Source organism: Nylanderia fulva, unplaced genomic scaffold (assembly GCF_048542155.1).
Source record: "Nylanderia fulva isolate GAGA-0341 unplaced genomic scaffold, ASM4854215v1 Scaffold444, whole genome shotgun sequence".
Lineage (NCBI taxonomy): Eukaryota > Metazoa > Arthropoda > Insecta > Hymenoptera > Formicidae > Nylanderia > Nylanderia fulva.
The window spans coordinates 1-16,382 of NW_028190526.1; the positions used below are offsets into that span (position 1 = coordinate 1).

General features: G+C 42.3%; 1 protein-coding gene across 1 annotated transcript; it reads left to right on the top strand.

Annotated features, from left to right (window-relative positions):
• Nucleotides 1–9,733: 9,733 nt before the first annotated feature.
• LOC146721612 (uncharacterized) lies at nucleotides 9,734–11,480 on the top strand. Its single transcript, XM_085486525.1, has 4 exons — nucleotides 9,734–9,758; nucleotides 10,418–10,643; nucleotides 10,839–10,958; nucleotides 11,042–11,480. The coding sequence occupies exons 1-4, from the start codon at nucleotides 9,734–9,736 to the stop codon at nucleotides 11,478–11,480; spliced, it is 810 nt and encodes a 269-aa protein (XP_085342651.1).
• Nucleotides 11,481–16,382: the final 4,902 nt, after the last annotated feature.

Below are 16,382 nucleotides of genomic sequence, written 5' to 3' on the forward strand. Positions count from 1 at the left end.
ATTGACTTGATAAAAAAATCACTGAAAAAATTAAAATCATTCACATGAGATGCTCATATAGTTAATACGTAGTTTTTAAGATTTTATGGTATTTAACGTTATTAAAATAATATATATATACACAATATATACTTACATGGCAGGAATCTCGAACGTCACCAACAGGCAGATCCATTGCTTCCAGTTATAAATAAAGATGAATTTAAAATTTAATTATAAAACGACTTATAAAACCTCCAATAAAGCCCAACAAACACAATTGTCTTATTATTATATTTGGGTATTCTTATTCACATACGAAAGCTCCTGAGACGAAACGCCGCGCTCCCTAGTTACGCGTATCAACTCGTTGCTAACGAACGAGCGGTGATTATTATAGATTCCTAAAACATTCTTGGAACATGTATGAGATATTTGTGGTATAGTAAATATGTTACAATAGATTTTTTTTAAGTCACCACGAGTGAAATATTTTTTTCGACTGTCGCAAAGATAAATTGAGTACATATATGTATAAAACACGATTATTTATAAATATTTCAATTAAATATTTGTACATTTTTTAAATAAAAATATGAAACTATACTTTTGTTTACTTAACTATGTTTTGCATGAAACGTTAAACAAAAACTATTTTCAAAATATTATAAATTTATAAAATATTAAAAATTCAGTGATTTATTAATGTATACGTACTTTATTTATTAATGTATATATACGTACCTTATTTATATTAATGTATATATATACGTACCTGATATTTACTAAAAAGCTTTTGTGTTATTATTTCAAAAACGTTGATGTAACACAATTGTACAAAAACAATTGTACAAACACAAATATATAAAATCTGCAATGCAGTGTAATATTTTTGAATATGTTACAAAGTAAATGTTTCATATAAAACGTTCATAGAATATTATGAAATTAAATGTTTCAGGAATGTCACAAATGTAACATTGCTGTAATGTCTCTGAACGTTACAAACTAAACATCCCAAATGAAACGTTTATGGAATGTTTTAAAATATATGTTTTATGAACGTAGCAAATGTAACATTGCTGTCATGTCTCTAAGGTTACAAACTAAACATCCCAAATGAAACGTTTATGGAATGTTTTAAAATACATGTTTTATGAACGTCGCAAATGTAACAATGCTGTAATGTCTCTGAACGTTACAAACTGAACATCCCAAATGAAATGTTTCTAGGATGTTGCCAAACATTTCTTTCCTAACATTTCAAATTATCGATATAACAGCCAAAATGTTACATTTCTGGAACAGTGCATGAATGTTGCAATTGAAATGTTATTTTGAAACGTTTACGAAACATTTCATAAACATATTTATGTAACGTTTCAAATTTGCAATATTATTGCCGAAATGTAACATCCCCTGTATGTTTCATGTTTAGCGGGTATATATATATATAATTTTTCTTTATAAAATCAATAAAATCAATGTTTACAAGCAACTATTATAATAAATATATATATTTAAAATACATCTAATATATATAATTTTGATTTAAACACCCTTTATACTGCGCATGATGCAACACGCCTTAACCGAACAAATATTTTGGAAAATCGTTCGTTTATATACAAACAGCAAGTGAGTAATACAATATAGAATATAATATAAAAAAAATAAAATTACATAACTTAAATAATGTATAATAATAGAAGTTTTATAAAATGTCCCTTAATTTTCTTGCTTCTTCTGACATTATTTCATAATGGTGTTTTTTAGTTTTACAATTCCGCTATTTTTCTCGTTTTTCTACTATATTTATTTTTAATTTCATTATTTTTACTATGAAAACCGCTTTTGTAGAAAGAAGTTGTTGATTTATCGTTGTCTCTCTTTCATATGCAGATTCATTGTTGTTTTGTTTATTTTTGTTTCATAATTTGTTATTTTTTGAAAATAATTTTTAAAATTATTTTTATTCTTTTTATTATTTCCCTTATTTATATATATGTATATTGTCCATAATTCTTGCGCTGTTCACATCAATTTAATTAAAAATTTTTGAACACTGTGTTATATCACATTTAAAATTGTGATTATTTCAATAAAAAAACATTTTATGTGTAAAAAATATATTTTTTATATTTAATAAATTTTATATATATATATATATATATATATGCATATGTAAAATATTCTTTTTCTCTTTCTCTCTCTCTCTCTCTCTCTCTCACACACACACACACACACACACACAACGGGGGCCAAATCTCTCAAATTGGTCTCATGATCAATTAGCCTGGATTCGCACCAGGAGCAAAGTCTGTTGGCAATGTCAAACGAATTTAGCCTGGACTTGCACCAGGGGCAAAGTCTTTTGGTCGAGTCTACGAAATTTAGCACGGACTCGAACCAGGGGCAAAGTCTTTTGGTTCAAGTCTACGAAATTTAGCACGGATTCGAACCAGGGGCAAAGTGTGTCGGTAAGGGGCAAAGTCTATCGCACGAAGATGGCGGTCTCTTCTTTAGGCAGGCCTTTGGCGATCTGTCTATTAATCTGTGTCGAGAGAGTCACAGAGAGATGCACGACGCGTACGCGTGATAGCGGCGTGCGCTGTCGTTTGCACTGTGGTCTGCGAGAGTCAAAAGTCAGTGAGAAAAAAATGCACTGGTTAAGATTCACCGGTGCGGTGCGCGTGATAGCGGCGCACGCTCACTGAGAGTCACTGTTAATCAATATAAGTCACGATTAATCATTGAGAGTCACTGCGATTATCGTAACGCAAAGCGCGTGCTTGCGGCGCTTGCGGATAACTCGCGAATGTTCACCGCACTCAATTAAGAAAATCACTGGTGCGTGATAGCGGAGTACGCGTGAAGTCATTAATCTCGAACGGCGTTTAACTGCCGTCCGAATGCAAAATTGCAAAGCGCGTGATAGCGGCGCTTGCACTGCAAGTGACACTTCAACGAAATTCTGACTACTCAAATGCAGAATTCGATGTACACCGGATACGTGAGGGTGCGTGACCGTCACGTGGCCGGAGCGCCGCGGCTTAGGCCGGAGCGACGGCAGGCGCGCGATCGAGAGAGCCGCAGCTAGAGAGAGAGAGAGCGAGAGAGAGAGCTTCGGAGCGCGCGGCGTGATATCGTCTCTCTCGCTCTTCGCGTCTTGGAGAGAGCGCGAGAGAGAGAGAGAGAGAGAGAGAGAGATCTTCGGAACGCGCGCGACGGTGATCCGTCTCTCTCGCTCTTCGCGTCTTCGAGAGAGAACGAGAAAGAGAGAGAGAGAGAGAGAGAGAGAGAGAGAGAGAGACTGTTTCGGAGCGCGCGCGACGGCTAATTGTTGTGTAGCGCGGTCTCACTCCCGCACACGAAGTCTTTCTACTCTAAACGAGAACGCGTAATTAGCGGATTTCTCGTGCCGCGGATCACTGCGTTTTTAACTTTACTGCCCCGATATAGGCACACGAAGCAGAAATTGTCAATCGTTCGAATAAGGTACGAAACAAAGGAGCCCGTTCTTTTCGCGATTTCACTATCACTCGATCGGTTTTTAAAATCCGGCTCGAAGGACCATTTTATATGTATAAGATTTAACGTTGTAGGATGCCGGGTTAACGTGATCAAATGATTGTACGCGTTTTGAAACGGTTTAAATTAGTTTAACGTATAAGACGGGCAACAAGAGCCAAATCGCGGATGACAATGCGTTATCCTAACGAAACTAAATAATTTTCCGTTAGAATTAAATACCGGTGCACAAGGCACCAAATTTTACTTGGACACGGCCAAGATTTTAAAATATGAAATAATCTCATATTTGAGATTTAATTTCAATACCCCCTTTTTTTTTTAACCCCCCTACCGAAATTAAATAAATGAATGCAAGAGAAAAATATAGATCCGAAAATCGCTGAATCGGGAAACGAACCCGAGACCTTTCGCTTGCCGGGCGACTGCTCTTCCAGCTGAGCTATTCAAATCCTTTCGATTCTATACTTTTCTCTGTTATATATATTAATGTTGGTAAACAAACGCATTTTTAAGCCAGCGTGTATCAATATAAGAGTTTTAACAAGGCTCTGTAATATAAATATAAATTTAACGTATAAGACGGGCAACAAGAGCCAAATCGCGGATGACAATGCGTTATCCTAACGAAACTAAATAATTTTCCGTTAGAATTAAATACCGGTGCACAAGGCACCAAATTTTACTTGGACACGGCCAAGATTTTAAAATATGAAATAATCTCATATTTGAGATTTAATTTTAATACCCCCTTTTTTTTTTTTTTTTTTTTTTTTAACCCCACTACGGAAATTAAATAAATGAATGCAAGAGAAAAATATAGATCCGAAAATCGCTGAATCGGGAATCCCCGATTTTTGGATCTATATGTTTCTCTTGCATTCATTTATTTAATTTCCGTAGGGGGGTTAAAAAAAAAGGGGGTATTGAAATTAAATCTCAAATATGAGATTATTTTATATTTTAAAATCTTGGCCGTGTCCAAGTAAAATTTGGTGCCTTGTGCACCGGTATTTAATTCTAACGGAAAATTATTTAGTTTCGTTAGGATAACGCATTGTCATCCGCGATTTGGCTCTTGTTGCCCGTCTTATACGTTAAATTTATATTTATATTACAGAGCCTTGTTAAAACTCTTATAAATTAGTTTATTCACTTTCTACAAGTTCGTCGCGTACCGAGACTTATGTTTCTCGGCGCTCGCTCTCTCGAGGACTGACTCGAGGGCTGCGCGAATTTCGGAGCTCGCGTAGGGCGGCAGCCGATCGGGGTCCTCGATTGGACCATCAGAAAATCAGGCGATGTACACACGCCAATTAGCGGCGAGTGTACACGTTGGTTTCACGTGTTTCCTTGGCGTAAACACTAAGGAATTTAACAAAAAAACATTCTAGAAAATTCGATCGTCCTCGAGGATTCGATCCGAAGAACGAATCTTCAACAATGTGGAAAGAATTTTATTAGAATTTCTCTACTATTTATTATGTTAAAAATAATAATATGTATCACAAGAAAATATAAAATATGTTTGATTAATTTTACTATACAGTTTAGTAAAATTAATCACACATATTTCATATTTTATTGTGATAGATATTATTTTTAATGTGATAAATATTAATCAGAGAAATTTTAATAAAATTCTTTTCATACCGTATTGTCTCACAATTACCATAACTTTTAGGGTAAATTTTAAGAGAAAATTCTCTCAGTGTACCGATTAATTATTAAAAATTACTTGTAAAAAGGCACACGTTACTCGATGCGGACGACAATTGTTTACACGGCAAGGACACGACAACAGACTGCGGCGACGGATGACGCAACGCGTCGCGACGCTTCGCGACACGTCTAGACGATAACAATCACGCGGCGTTGCCGAACATGTGATTGACGCGAGACATGTATTAAAACGTATAATAATTATGTTATTAAAAAAGGCATATTATAACGTATTATAATTTTTTACGTTATAATACATTTTTTTTAATGACTTAACATTATCCGCCCGTTTTGCCCTTTCTTTTTAAGCGAGACGTGAGAAAAATGATTATGTTTTGCAAACAAGATGTTCCATGTATAAATGTATTGGTCGCTCTTTTCAGAGCGGATTGACTTTGGTCGCTCTGAAAAGAGCGGATTGACTTTGGTCGCTCTGAAAAAAGCGGATTAATTTATAATAGGTGCTCAAAATGACCACCATCCATCCTTATGCAAGCTCGCATGCGTTTAAATAAATTTAATTGGACGTTCTCCATTACTTCCTCTTCGATATTCCAAATTACATATCGCAATCTGGTTTTGCCCGGCTTGCCAATTGTACCTCTCGATTCGAGAAGTAATCCATGAACACCTCAAACAACTTCCTTGTGCAGTGCACACTCCTAATCCTGTCCAAAATCCCAATCCAAGAAAGATTGTCGAATGCTCTACTTATATCGACAAATATGCCCATTACGTACTTTGATTCGGCCGATTTCACGCTGCTGACCGCTCTGCATATTGCGTCCTCCGTTGATCGTCCCTTTATGAAGCCATATTGATTGTCGGAGCACATTTCTAGACTTTCGTAAATTACTTTGTAACGTTGTACCATGATTCTTTCGTACACTTTCCCAACAACTGACAACAGTGAGATTGGCCTGTACGATTTAGGATCGCTCGGATCCTTTTCAGGGCTTTTGAGCAGCAGTTTTATATCCGCCTGTTTCCATTGCTTTGGAAAGCTGTTTTTATCAAAGCATGTGTTGAAGAGTGAGTAAAGTGCGTTTGGTGCTGCTTTCCAAACTATTTTTAATATTTCCGCTGTTATTTTATCCGGACCAGGAACTTTTTTCTTCTTTGTTCTTTTAATTGCTTCATCTATTTCGTCCATTCTTATTTCCTGTTCCATATTGTAGTTTAAGTATTCGCTATACCTGTTCTTTATGTTTTGTGAATCCTCTGCTTCTGTACTTTCCTTTCCATCCGGCATTAATGTTTCCAAAAGTCACTTCGCCGATGAAGTCCAATCAGTTGTAAGATCGCTACCTAATTTAATCGTACTTAGGATATTACTATTTTTAATCTTTCCCATCATTAGCTTGTATGCCAGTCCCCAAGGGTTTTTCGTAGTGTTCCGGTTCACGAAATCATTCCACGAGTCCTTTTTTGCCTTTCCAATCTCTCTCTTGTAGTCCCTTCTTAGTCTGCAGTATATATCAAAACTGTATTCATACGCCTTTTCATATTTAAGTTTCCTGTACCGTTTACAGCTTCTACGAGATGCCGCCAATCTTTTCTTTAAGTTGGTCAGTTGTTCGCTCTACCACGGTAGTGTTTTCCTAGACAGAGGTCTTCTCCTACTTAGATTGCTACTGCATATAAGATCAATCTTTCTATTAAATAGATTAACGGCGTTCTCCGGACTTGTATTTGTGATTTCTTTACAAAAGGTCCCATTGAGTTCTGATTTAATAACATCGCCAAACTGATCCCAATTGACCTTCTTTAAGTTATAGAGTTGTCCTGTGATTACCTGATTTGTTTCTGAATTTTTATTGTTGTTATGTTCAAAGTATATACAATTATGGTCTGAGGAAGTCATTTTCGGGAAGACCTTCCAATCATTAATATCCTTCAGGACTCCACTATTCACCACAGTCAAGTCTATATTGGCCTCTCCTATTATAGTAGAGAACGTTGGTTCGTTTCCAGGCTGATTCAAAATGTATACATTTTTATTTATTAGGAAATCCTCGAGTAATTCGCCTTTCGCGTCGTTCTCTTTGCAGTACCAAGTTTTGGAGTGAGCATTGGAGTCCATTGATATGATCATGTCGTGGCTTTTGAACGTTTCTATTATAGTCTCCAACTTATTAATAAAATAGTTTAGCTCCATGGAAAATTGACAATAAACTGATACCAAATATAAGTTTACTTCATTATGTATTATATGTGCGCAAGCTATATGTTCGTCCGTAAACTGTTCGATTTTTGTGACAGTTATTTCCTGATTATATACAACTATAGCAGCTTTTGTATCTGTCACCTTATTACTTTGAACAACTCTTGCACCAAGTGAAGCGCAGCCTTTGACTTGTCCTTGGAATACGTATGGTTCTTGTATCAGACACACATCAATGCCTTGTTCCTCTACTTTTAATCTTAATTCGTATGATGCCGTCTGCGAACGGCCAACATTTATTTGAAAGAATTTTATCATTATGTATAATCTATTTTATTCTTTACGATTTCAGTTACTCTTAGATACTCCGGGCATCTCTTGTCACTTACAGTATGATGTGTGTCTTTCCTTTTAGCTATTGTACAATTAGCGCAGACTGCAGATTTCTCTCTCTCTCTGAGCAATTGGTGCTTATATGGCCCGCCCCCCCCACAGTGTCCACAAGTGGGGGTCTTTTCCTTGCAGTGTTTAACACTGTGGCTTAAGCCTAGACAACGGAAGCACCTAGTCAAGGCTAAGTAATCATTAACCTTGTATGATCTCCAGTCAATATATAGTCGTTCTTGCTCCAAGAGTTTTCTTCTTATCTCTCCTGTCACCTCTATTACCCAGTTATTAGTATTTCTGGTTTTAACAAATGTGTTGTATCTGTATTTAACCCTGCTTTCATTTTCCTGCTTGGCGATTCCAAGTTTTCCAACATTCTTAGACCAAAATTGTTCCATAAACTGCTCCTTTGTGACCGACTTTTCTACGTCATATACTATCATACTGGGTCCAGTTTTCTTAGGCAACTCTGTTTTCAGCCCGCATTCATTGTCTTCTATTATCTGCTGGATCTTTTTTAATTTGTTTCCACCTTCCGTTTCCACTAGAATGCCTCTGTCTCCCACCTTTCTCATTCTTTTAATCCTTATTTCTTTAATTAACGGATTCATTTTCTTTGTAAGTTTTTCTTTGACATCCTCACACGTTAAATTGTCCTTTTCATTTAAAGGCTTAACAATCATTACCGAAGAATTAGTCTTGAATCCGCTTTTTAGTGTAGTACGTTGGATAATTTCTTTTTTTTCTGTTTCAGATGCTGCTGTTCCGGACCATGGAGTGAACGCCACTTGAACATAGGACATCGAACTGATAGAATTTTTCGATGCCAGGTAAGTACACTTTAATTTTTCTCTCTCAACGATACTCTCTTGTAATTTCCCTTCTAGTAGCACCCACTTAGACAATATGAACTTAATTGTATTCTTATTGATTTTATTGTTTTCATTAAAGAGAAACTCTTCTAGAGCTACTCTTTCAGATCTCACTTCTTCTAGCGTAACTTCCTTGTCGTCCTTTTCAACTTTCGGTGAGCCTTTTTGTTCCAGTTTCTCTCTTTCCACACTATTCGCATTGCTTTTTTGAACAGGTTCAGGAAAAATAAATACATCATTATCATCAGTTTCTCTGGTATTTTTTGAACTGGGGCGTTTTGTCGTTTTTTTTTCAGCCGGAGAGTCGTATGCCTCCTCACCTTGTTCAAGCAAAGCGCTAAAGCAAGGCCTATTTATTCCTCCAGTTATTATTTTCGCCGATGGTGGTGGTGATCTGGGAATAGACTCCCTTCTCTTGAACGGGTCCTGTTCTTTATCTCCGGGTTTGTGTTTCATCGTTAACTTTGGTTTGAGTGTATTTTTAGTTTTTTCATTTTTCTCCATTTTTCATCCCACGAGTATGGTAGGAACAAGTATCAAGTGATTCAGAGCCTCCATGATATCACCAAGCCTAGCTACTCTGGGGGGTCGGCAGGTACCCCAGAGGGAACGTTTGCGACCGCGCTGTTTCACGTCTTCGTGGCCAAGCAGCCATCGGCACGTTGCCTTACACCTTGGCTTAAGACGTTTGGTGCATTCTTAGTCTGTCCTCTCCTTCCAAACTCATCCGGCAAGGTTGAACCTACCAGGGGCATAACCCCCGCCGGCATGACTTCGAAGGTGTGTTCGCGTCGCATGCCCTAACATGCTCCTTCTCACTCCAATGCGCTCCAATACGTTCGTGTCACCGGAAACAAGATGGCGACTAGATGTTCGCGTCACGTTAGAGCATACTCTAAGGAGCAATTAGGAGCACGCTCTATTTGCCTCACCTTCGAAGGTGGTGCATTTGGGGCTATTTTATCGCGCATGCGTGTGAAGCTTGTACTGTAAACAGTATCCACTGCTCAAGAGTCGGGTAGTCCAATAACCTCGCTTTTATTATTCGGCTACGCCGTTACTGTCTTGATATTTCACAATGGAAACTTCTTTTAAGTATTCAGGTAAGAATTTTATATATGATGCTGATTACTTAAATACTCATAATACTTTTTATATTTTTACTTAATTAACTAATAAAATAAATTCTAAGAGATAGATTAAATGATTTTATTCTAAGATAATTTAAATTGCATAAATATTGTACTATATTAATAGTTTTATTTTTCAGCTGTGAAACCTAAACTGGTATCATTAAAATTAATTAAGCCTCCCCAGACTTTTGCGTGTACTTCTGTTGTAACTGCTACAACAAACTCGACACAGTTCCTAACCACAACTGCGCCTTTGGATTCTGTACTGAATAAAATAAGTTTTTCTACAATTCAACCTCAGACTATAATCCACGAGAGTCCTTCTGTTACAGTTCCTGTAACAAGCTCTATGCAGTACACACCTACAACTTTGTCTTCACTAGACTCTTCAATTGTGAATGCTTTACTAAATAAAGCAGGTCCTTCTGAAATTCAGCCTCAGATTAAAGTCCATGAGAGTTCTTCTGTTACGATTCCTGTAACAAGCTTTATGCAGCACACGCCTACAATTGTGTCTTCATTGGACTCTTCAATTATAGACTCAGATAATGAAAAAGAGAATACTTCTGGTGTCAATAATGATGGCTATTTTATTTATGACTATAAAACCATAATGTTGTTTTTCACAGAGTATGAACAGCATGAAAAAAAATTCCAGAAAAGAAAATATCAAAGTAAAGAGGCTATGTTTCAAGCGATAGCAGAATCCTTCCAAGAAAGAGGTTATGTGAATGCTACTAAAAATCACATGAAAAATAAATTTAAATTGTTGAAGAAGAAATGGGATAAACATATCAAACAGACCATGGGAAAAAATAGTTCTGGAAAAAGCACTAAACCTCTTCCATTTAAAGAGTAAGTTCTATCTTGTGTTTTCTGTATATAATTATATATATGATATTTTTGAATTAAACATTATAATTAATAGTTCAGTCGATTTGTTTCATATTTTTATTTTGTCATTCTTACAATATTCTGTTTTTATTAAGTAGTTAGTATTATATTTAGTATTTAATAAGTAAGTAATAGAATACATATGTATCTTTACAGTGAAATGATAAACTTATTTGGAAAAAGTCACAGTGGAGTGCCATCTTTTGTAGCTGGCCGCAATGGAATGGTTTCTCAAGAAGACATTTTGCAAAAAGTGGTCAGTCAACATTTGTCTCAGTGAGTAATCATCTCCTTAAAATGTTTTTTAATTCATTTCTAGATATATTTTTAGATATAATTTAAAATGTTTTCTATTATAGGAATGTAAATGAAGAACAATCTTCTATTGCACTAGACTCGCCACCTTCGACACCATCTGCAGTTAACAGTCAATCTCAATCAGTAATAGGTAGCAGCAAATCGTCCATGACGGATAGCAGTTGCTCATCTTTAATAAATACAAAAGCAAAAGTACGAGATGGCAAATTGGCGCATACTCTACAATCACTTAAGGAATCCATCTGTGCTGTGCTACAAAGAGAAAGTGATGCCAAACAAGAAACACGTACAAAATACCTGACGGAGCTTAAAAAATGTAATGAATTACAAATAGAACAATTACAATTGCAAAAAGAACGAAATAGTATCTTACAAAGGCAACTTAAGATACTAGAGAGAATAGAAAGTAAAAAATACTCAACACAAGAATTATCAGACGAAGAAGATTATAAAGATATAATAAGACTGAAGGTTTACTAAATTATATGTATACATAAGACATTCATAAAGTTGTAACGGCGTAGCCGTTACTAACGCCTCGCGGGCCGATCACCCGCCCGCCACTTGAGGCTATGGCGCCTAAGGCGCCCCTAAGCACAAAATCATAACTGATACACGGGTCACCCTACCCCAGGGGCGCCCCACTACAACCCCCAGAGGCGCCCCACTACGACGCCGGCGTTACCCCCACCACAGCCTCGAGGTAGAGTGGGGGAACCGCCGGCAGGGTATATAAGCCGGCTCGACGGATGAGCCGGCACCAGTCCTGTTCCGGACCTCCTAGCCAGGCAACGGGCTTCTCGTTGTTACGCCGGGTTTCTCGGTTTCTGGCCTCCTACCTTTAGTATCGGGCAACGGGTTTCTCGTTGTTACGCCGGGTTTCCCGGTTTCCGGTCTCTTCCTGCTACACGCCGGGCAACGGGTTTCTCGTTGTTACGCCGGGTTTCCCGGTTTCCGGTCTCTTCCTGCTACACGCCGGGCAACGGGTTTCTCGTTGTTACGCCGGGTTTCCCGGTTTCCGGTCTCTTCCTGCTACACGCCGGGCAACGGGTTTCTCGTTGTTACGCCGGGTTTCCCGGTTTCCGGTCTCTTCCTGCTACACGCCGGGCAACGGGTTTCTCGTTGTTACGCCGGGTTTCCCGGTTTCCGGTCTCTTCCTGCTACACGCCGGGCAACGGGTTTCTCGTTGTTACGCCGGGTTTCCCGGTTTCCGGTCTCTTCCTGCTATACACCGGGTGACGGGTTTCTCGTCATTACGCCGGGTTTCCCGGTTTCCGGTTTCTTCCTGCCATAGGCTATACGCCTCCGTACACCGTATCTCTAAGTTATACCGGGTAATTTGTAAATCTTTTCCGGACACCGCTACAGGCTATACGCCTCCTTATTTTGTTTATACCGAGTAGTCAATAAGTTTCTCTATTTAGGGCTTTATGCCAACAAACATTTCGTTTATACCGAGTAGTCAATAAGTTTCTCTATTTAGGGCTTTATGCCAACAAACATTTCGTTTATACCGAGTAGTCAATAAGTTTCTCTATTTAGGCTTTATGCCAACAATCATTTTGTTTACTTGTTTCTTTTTGAATAAACCAAAGTATTGTTAATAAGGAATAAGCGAGTCTGAAGTCTCCCCCTTCCTCCCGAATCCTGGAACCGGCGAGCCGATCCGCGGCGTCGGGAAAGGTGAACCGTTACATGGCGCCCGAACAGGGACCTGCCCAGTGGAGATCCCGACTCGCTTAAGCCTATCCAGATGCCCGCGTGGGTAAATCAATTATCAAAAACCGAAGCTATTGCCTTGGCCAAAAGACACGGAATCGATAGCCAAGGAACTTTAGACGAGGTCCGCCGACGCCTCCGCCGATTTGTCGGGCAAAACCCCGCGCTATTTCGAACTCACCTACCTGTGCCCACTATCAACGTCGAAATGGCCACCGGAAGCCCAACCAAAGACGAAGAAGCTACCACCCCGACACCTGTTGAACCAGCCAGGATCATGGACCAGATCCGAAAATGGGGGTGCCACTTCGAGGGCAAGGACCCCCTGGCATTCCTCGAGCGTACGGAAGAGCTGTGCCTGGGCTACGGCTACACCGACGCCCAGATGCTGTTAGGGCTACCCGAACTCTTACGGGGAGACGCCCTGCTGTGGTATCGCAACATCCGCGATACCATAGCCAGCTGGGCCGACTTCCGCCAAGCTGTCCGCCAGCAATACCTGCCAAGCGGGTATGAGAGACAGATGAAAAGGACGATCCAGGGACGTCAACAACGCCCTAAAGAGTCCTTCCAAAAGTACGCCACCGAGGTCCTGACCATGATGCGGCGCGCCGGGGGATATTCACCCCTAGACCAACTGGAACAGCTCTACGAAAACATGGATCCGGAGTACCAATTGTACATCCGTCGGGCGGACGTGCTCAGCGTCGGGGATCTGAGCATCCGAGCCACCGAATACGAAGAGGCCGACCGCCGAAGACAGGAACGACGAAGGGACGTGCCGCAAAGCCACACCCCGGTTGTAGCTTCCGCGTTCTACAGTCGGGAGGAATGTTGCTGGAGGTGCAAGCAACGAGGACATACACGCCTGCACTGCCAGCGACCTCCGAAGAAATTCTGCTCGAGATGTGGCAAGGACGGGGTCCTCACCCGTGACTGCCACCCCCCGACGGGAAACGGGGTGCGGGCCGGAGACGTCGCGGCCGTCGTCCAGCCCAACTCGGCCTAAAATACAACCCGAGACCGCACCTCCGGATCCAGATCGCCGGACAACATTTGTGGGGCCTCCTCGATTCCGGCTCAGAAATCTCATTCGTAAACGCTGAAACGGCCCGCCGAATCAACCGCACACCGTCTAGCCCAGATCTCAAGGCAGCCCAGATACGCCTGGCCGACGGGACGCAAGTCCCCATTGCCGAGACCATCGAAGCAACGGTCAGGTTACGAGGAAAATCGTACCGCCACCGCTTCTCCGTACTACCACAACTAGACAACGCCGTACTAATAGGCATAGACCTCTGGGCGAAATTAGGAGTCGAGCTGCGCCCGCCGCCCAGACCTGTCACCGAGACAACAACCAAAGATGGAATCGCGACAGCCAGTATCAGCCCAGGAACTACCAGCGAGGCGCTAAGGCTACAGGCCTTTCTAAATAACGAACTTCCAAAGTTCGAATCGGTCCGCGGCCCGACCGACAAAGCCACACACCAAATTCGGCTAAAACCGGGGCCGCCCATTAAACAACGATATCGGCCCCGTAATCCGGCCATGCAAGCCGTGATCGACCAAGAGGTCCAAAAGATGGAAGCCGAAGGAGTCATCGAGCCCTCCACCAGCGCCTGGAGCTCTCCGATAGTGCTGGCAAAGAAGAAAGACGGGACCTACCGATTTTGTATAGACTTCCGCCGATTAAACGCGGCCTCAGAAAAAGATGCATACCCGCTGCCTCACATTGCCGCCACCTTAGATAAGCTACGAGGCGCACACTACTTGTCCACGTTGGACCTACGCAGCGGGTATTGGCAAGTGCCACTAACTCCGGAGAGCCGCCCCGCAACCGCCTTCACGGTGCCAGGGAGAGGGCTGATGCAGTTCCGCGTCATGCCATTCGGACTGCATTCAGCACCGGCCACCTTCCAACGGCTGCTCGACACCGTGCTAGGACCCGAGTTAGAACCACACGTCCTCGTCTACTTGGACGACATAGTTGTCGCGTCCCGTACTTTCGAGGAGCACCTAGGCCACTTGGCCGAAGTCTTTCGCCGCCTCCGTGACGCCCGACTCCGCCTCAACCCAGAAAAGTGTCACTTCTGCCGGCCAAGTCTTCGGTACCTCGGACACGTTATCGATCGGCACGGAATCCGGACGGACCCAGAGAAAGTGCGAGCCATTACCGATTGGCCTGCCCCCACGACCCTCCGCAGGGTTCGGCAATTTCTGGGGGTAGCGTCATGGTACCGCCGATTCATCGCTGACTTCTCCACTATCGCCGCCCCTCTCACTCGACTCACTAAAAAGAGAGCGCGCTGGACCTGGGCAAAAGAAGAAGAAACCGCGTTCCGGAAACTAAAACAGGCCTTAACCACCGCACCTGTCCTCGCCTGTCCAGATTTTGCGCGACCATTTCTACTACAAACCGACGCCAGCGCCCACGGGTTAGGGGCCGTATTAACCCAACACCTCGGCGAAGGAGAGCGGGTTATCGCGTACGCCAGCCGGACCCTCAACGCAGCCGAGAAGAATTATAGCGCTACCGAACTAGAGTGCTTGGCTGTCGTGTGGGGTATACGCCGGATGCGGGATTACCTCGAGGGCTACCGATTCACCGTCGTGACCGACCACCAAGCTTTAAAGTGGTTACAACACATCGAGGCCCCTACCGGACGACTAGCCCGCTGGATGTTCGAATTACAACAACATGATTTCGACATCCAGTACCGGCGCGGGACACTTAACCAGGTGGCAGATGCCCTCTCCCGCCTCCCGGAAGCTTTGGCGGTGACCCGGCCGAAATGCCGGTGGTACCACCGTAAACTAGCCGAAGTACGGAGACATCCGACCGATCACCCGGACTATAAAATCCAGGATCAACGATTGTACAGGCATATACTCCACGATCTGGACTTCCGGGAAACACCAGCCGAAGAGCAATGGAAGCAGTGCGTGCCTACAGACCAACGACCCGCCCTGCTTCAGCGAATGCACGACGACCCGGCCGCCGGGCACCTAGGCATTTCCAAAACATTGGCTCGGGTGGCCCAGCTATATTACTGGCCCGGCATGTTTCGGGAAATTGCCCGGTACGTCCGAGGGTGCGCTAATTGTGCGCGGCACAAGGCCAGTCAACAACGACCGGCTGGTCGGATGATGGCCACCTCTGTCCGCGCACCATGGGAACAAGCCGCCGTAGACCTGATCGGTCCCCTGCCTCGATCCACTAGCGGCCATACCTGGCTATTAACCATACAAGACCGGTTCAGTAAGTGGATCGAAATGGTCCCGCTTAGAAAAGCCACCGCCGTAGCCGTAGCCCGAGCACTCACCGACCGCCTGATATACCGGCACGGGTGTCCGGTCGCCCTGGTATCCGATAACGGGACTCAGTTCGTCGCGCAACGCATTAAGGCCTTGCTAGCTTCCTACGGGATACAACATCGGACATCCCCCGTGTACACTCCGCAATGCAATCCGGTAGAGCGAGCGAACCGTACGGTTAAAACAATGATCAGCCAGTACGTAGGCCGGCGGCACAAAGACTGGGACGAGCGAATCCCCGCCTTACAGTTCGCCATCAACACCGCCCGACATGAAGCCACCGGATACACTCCGGCCTACATCCTGCACGGCCGAGAGCTCGCCCGCCCACATCCAGAGGATCGACCA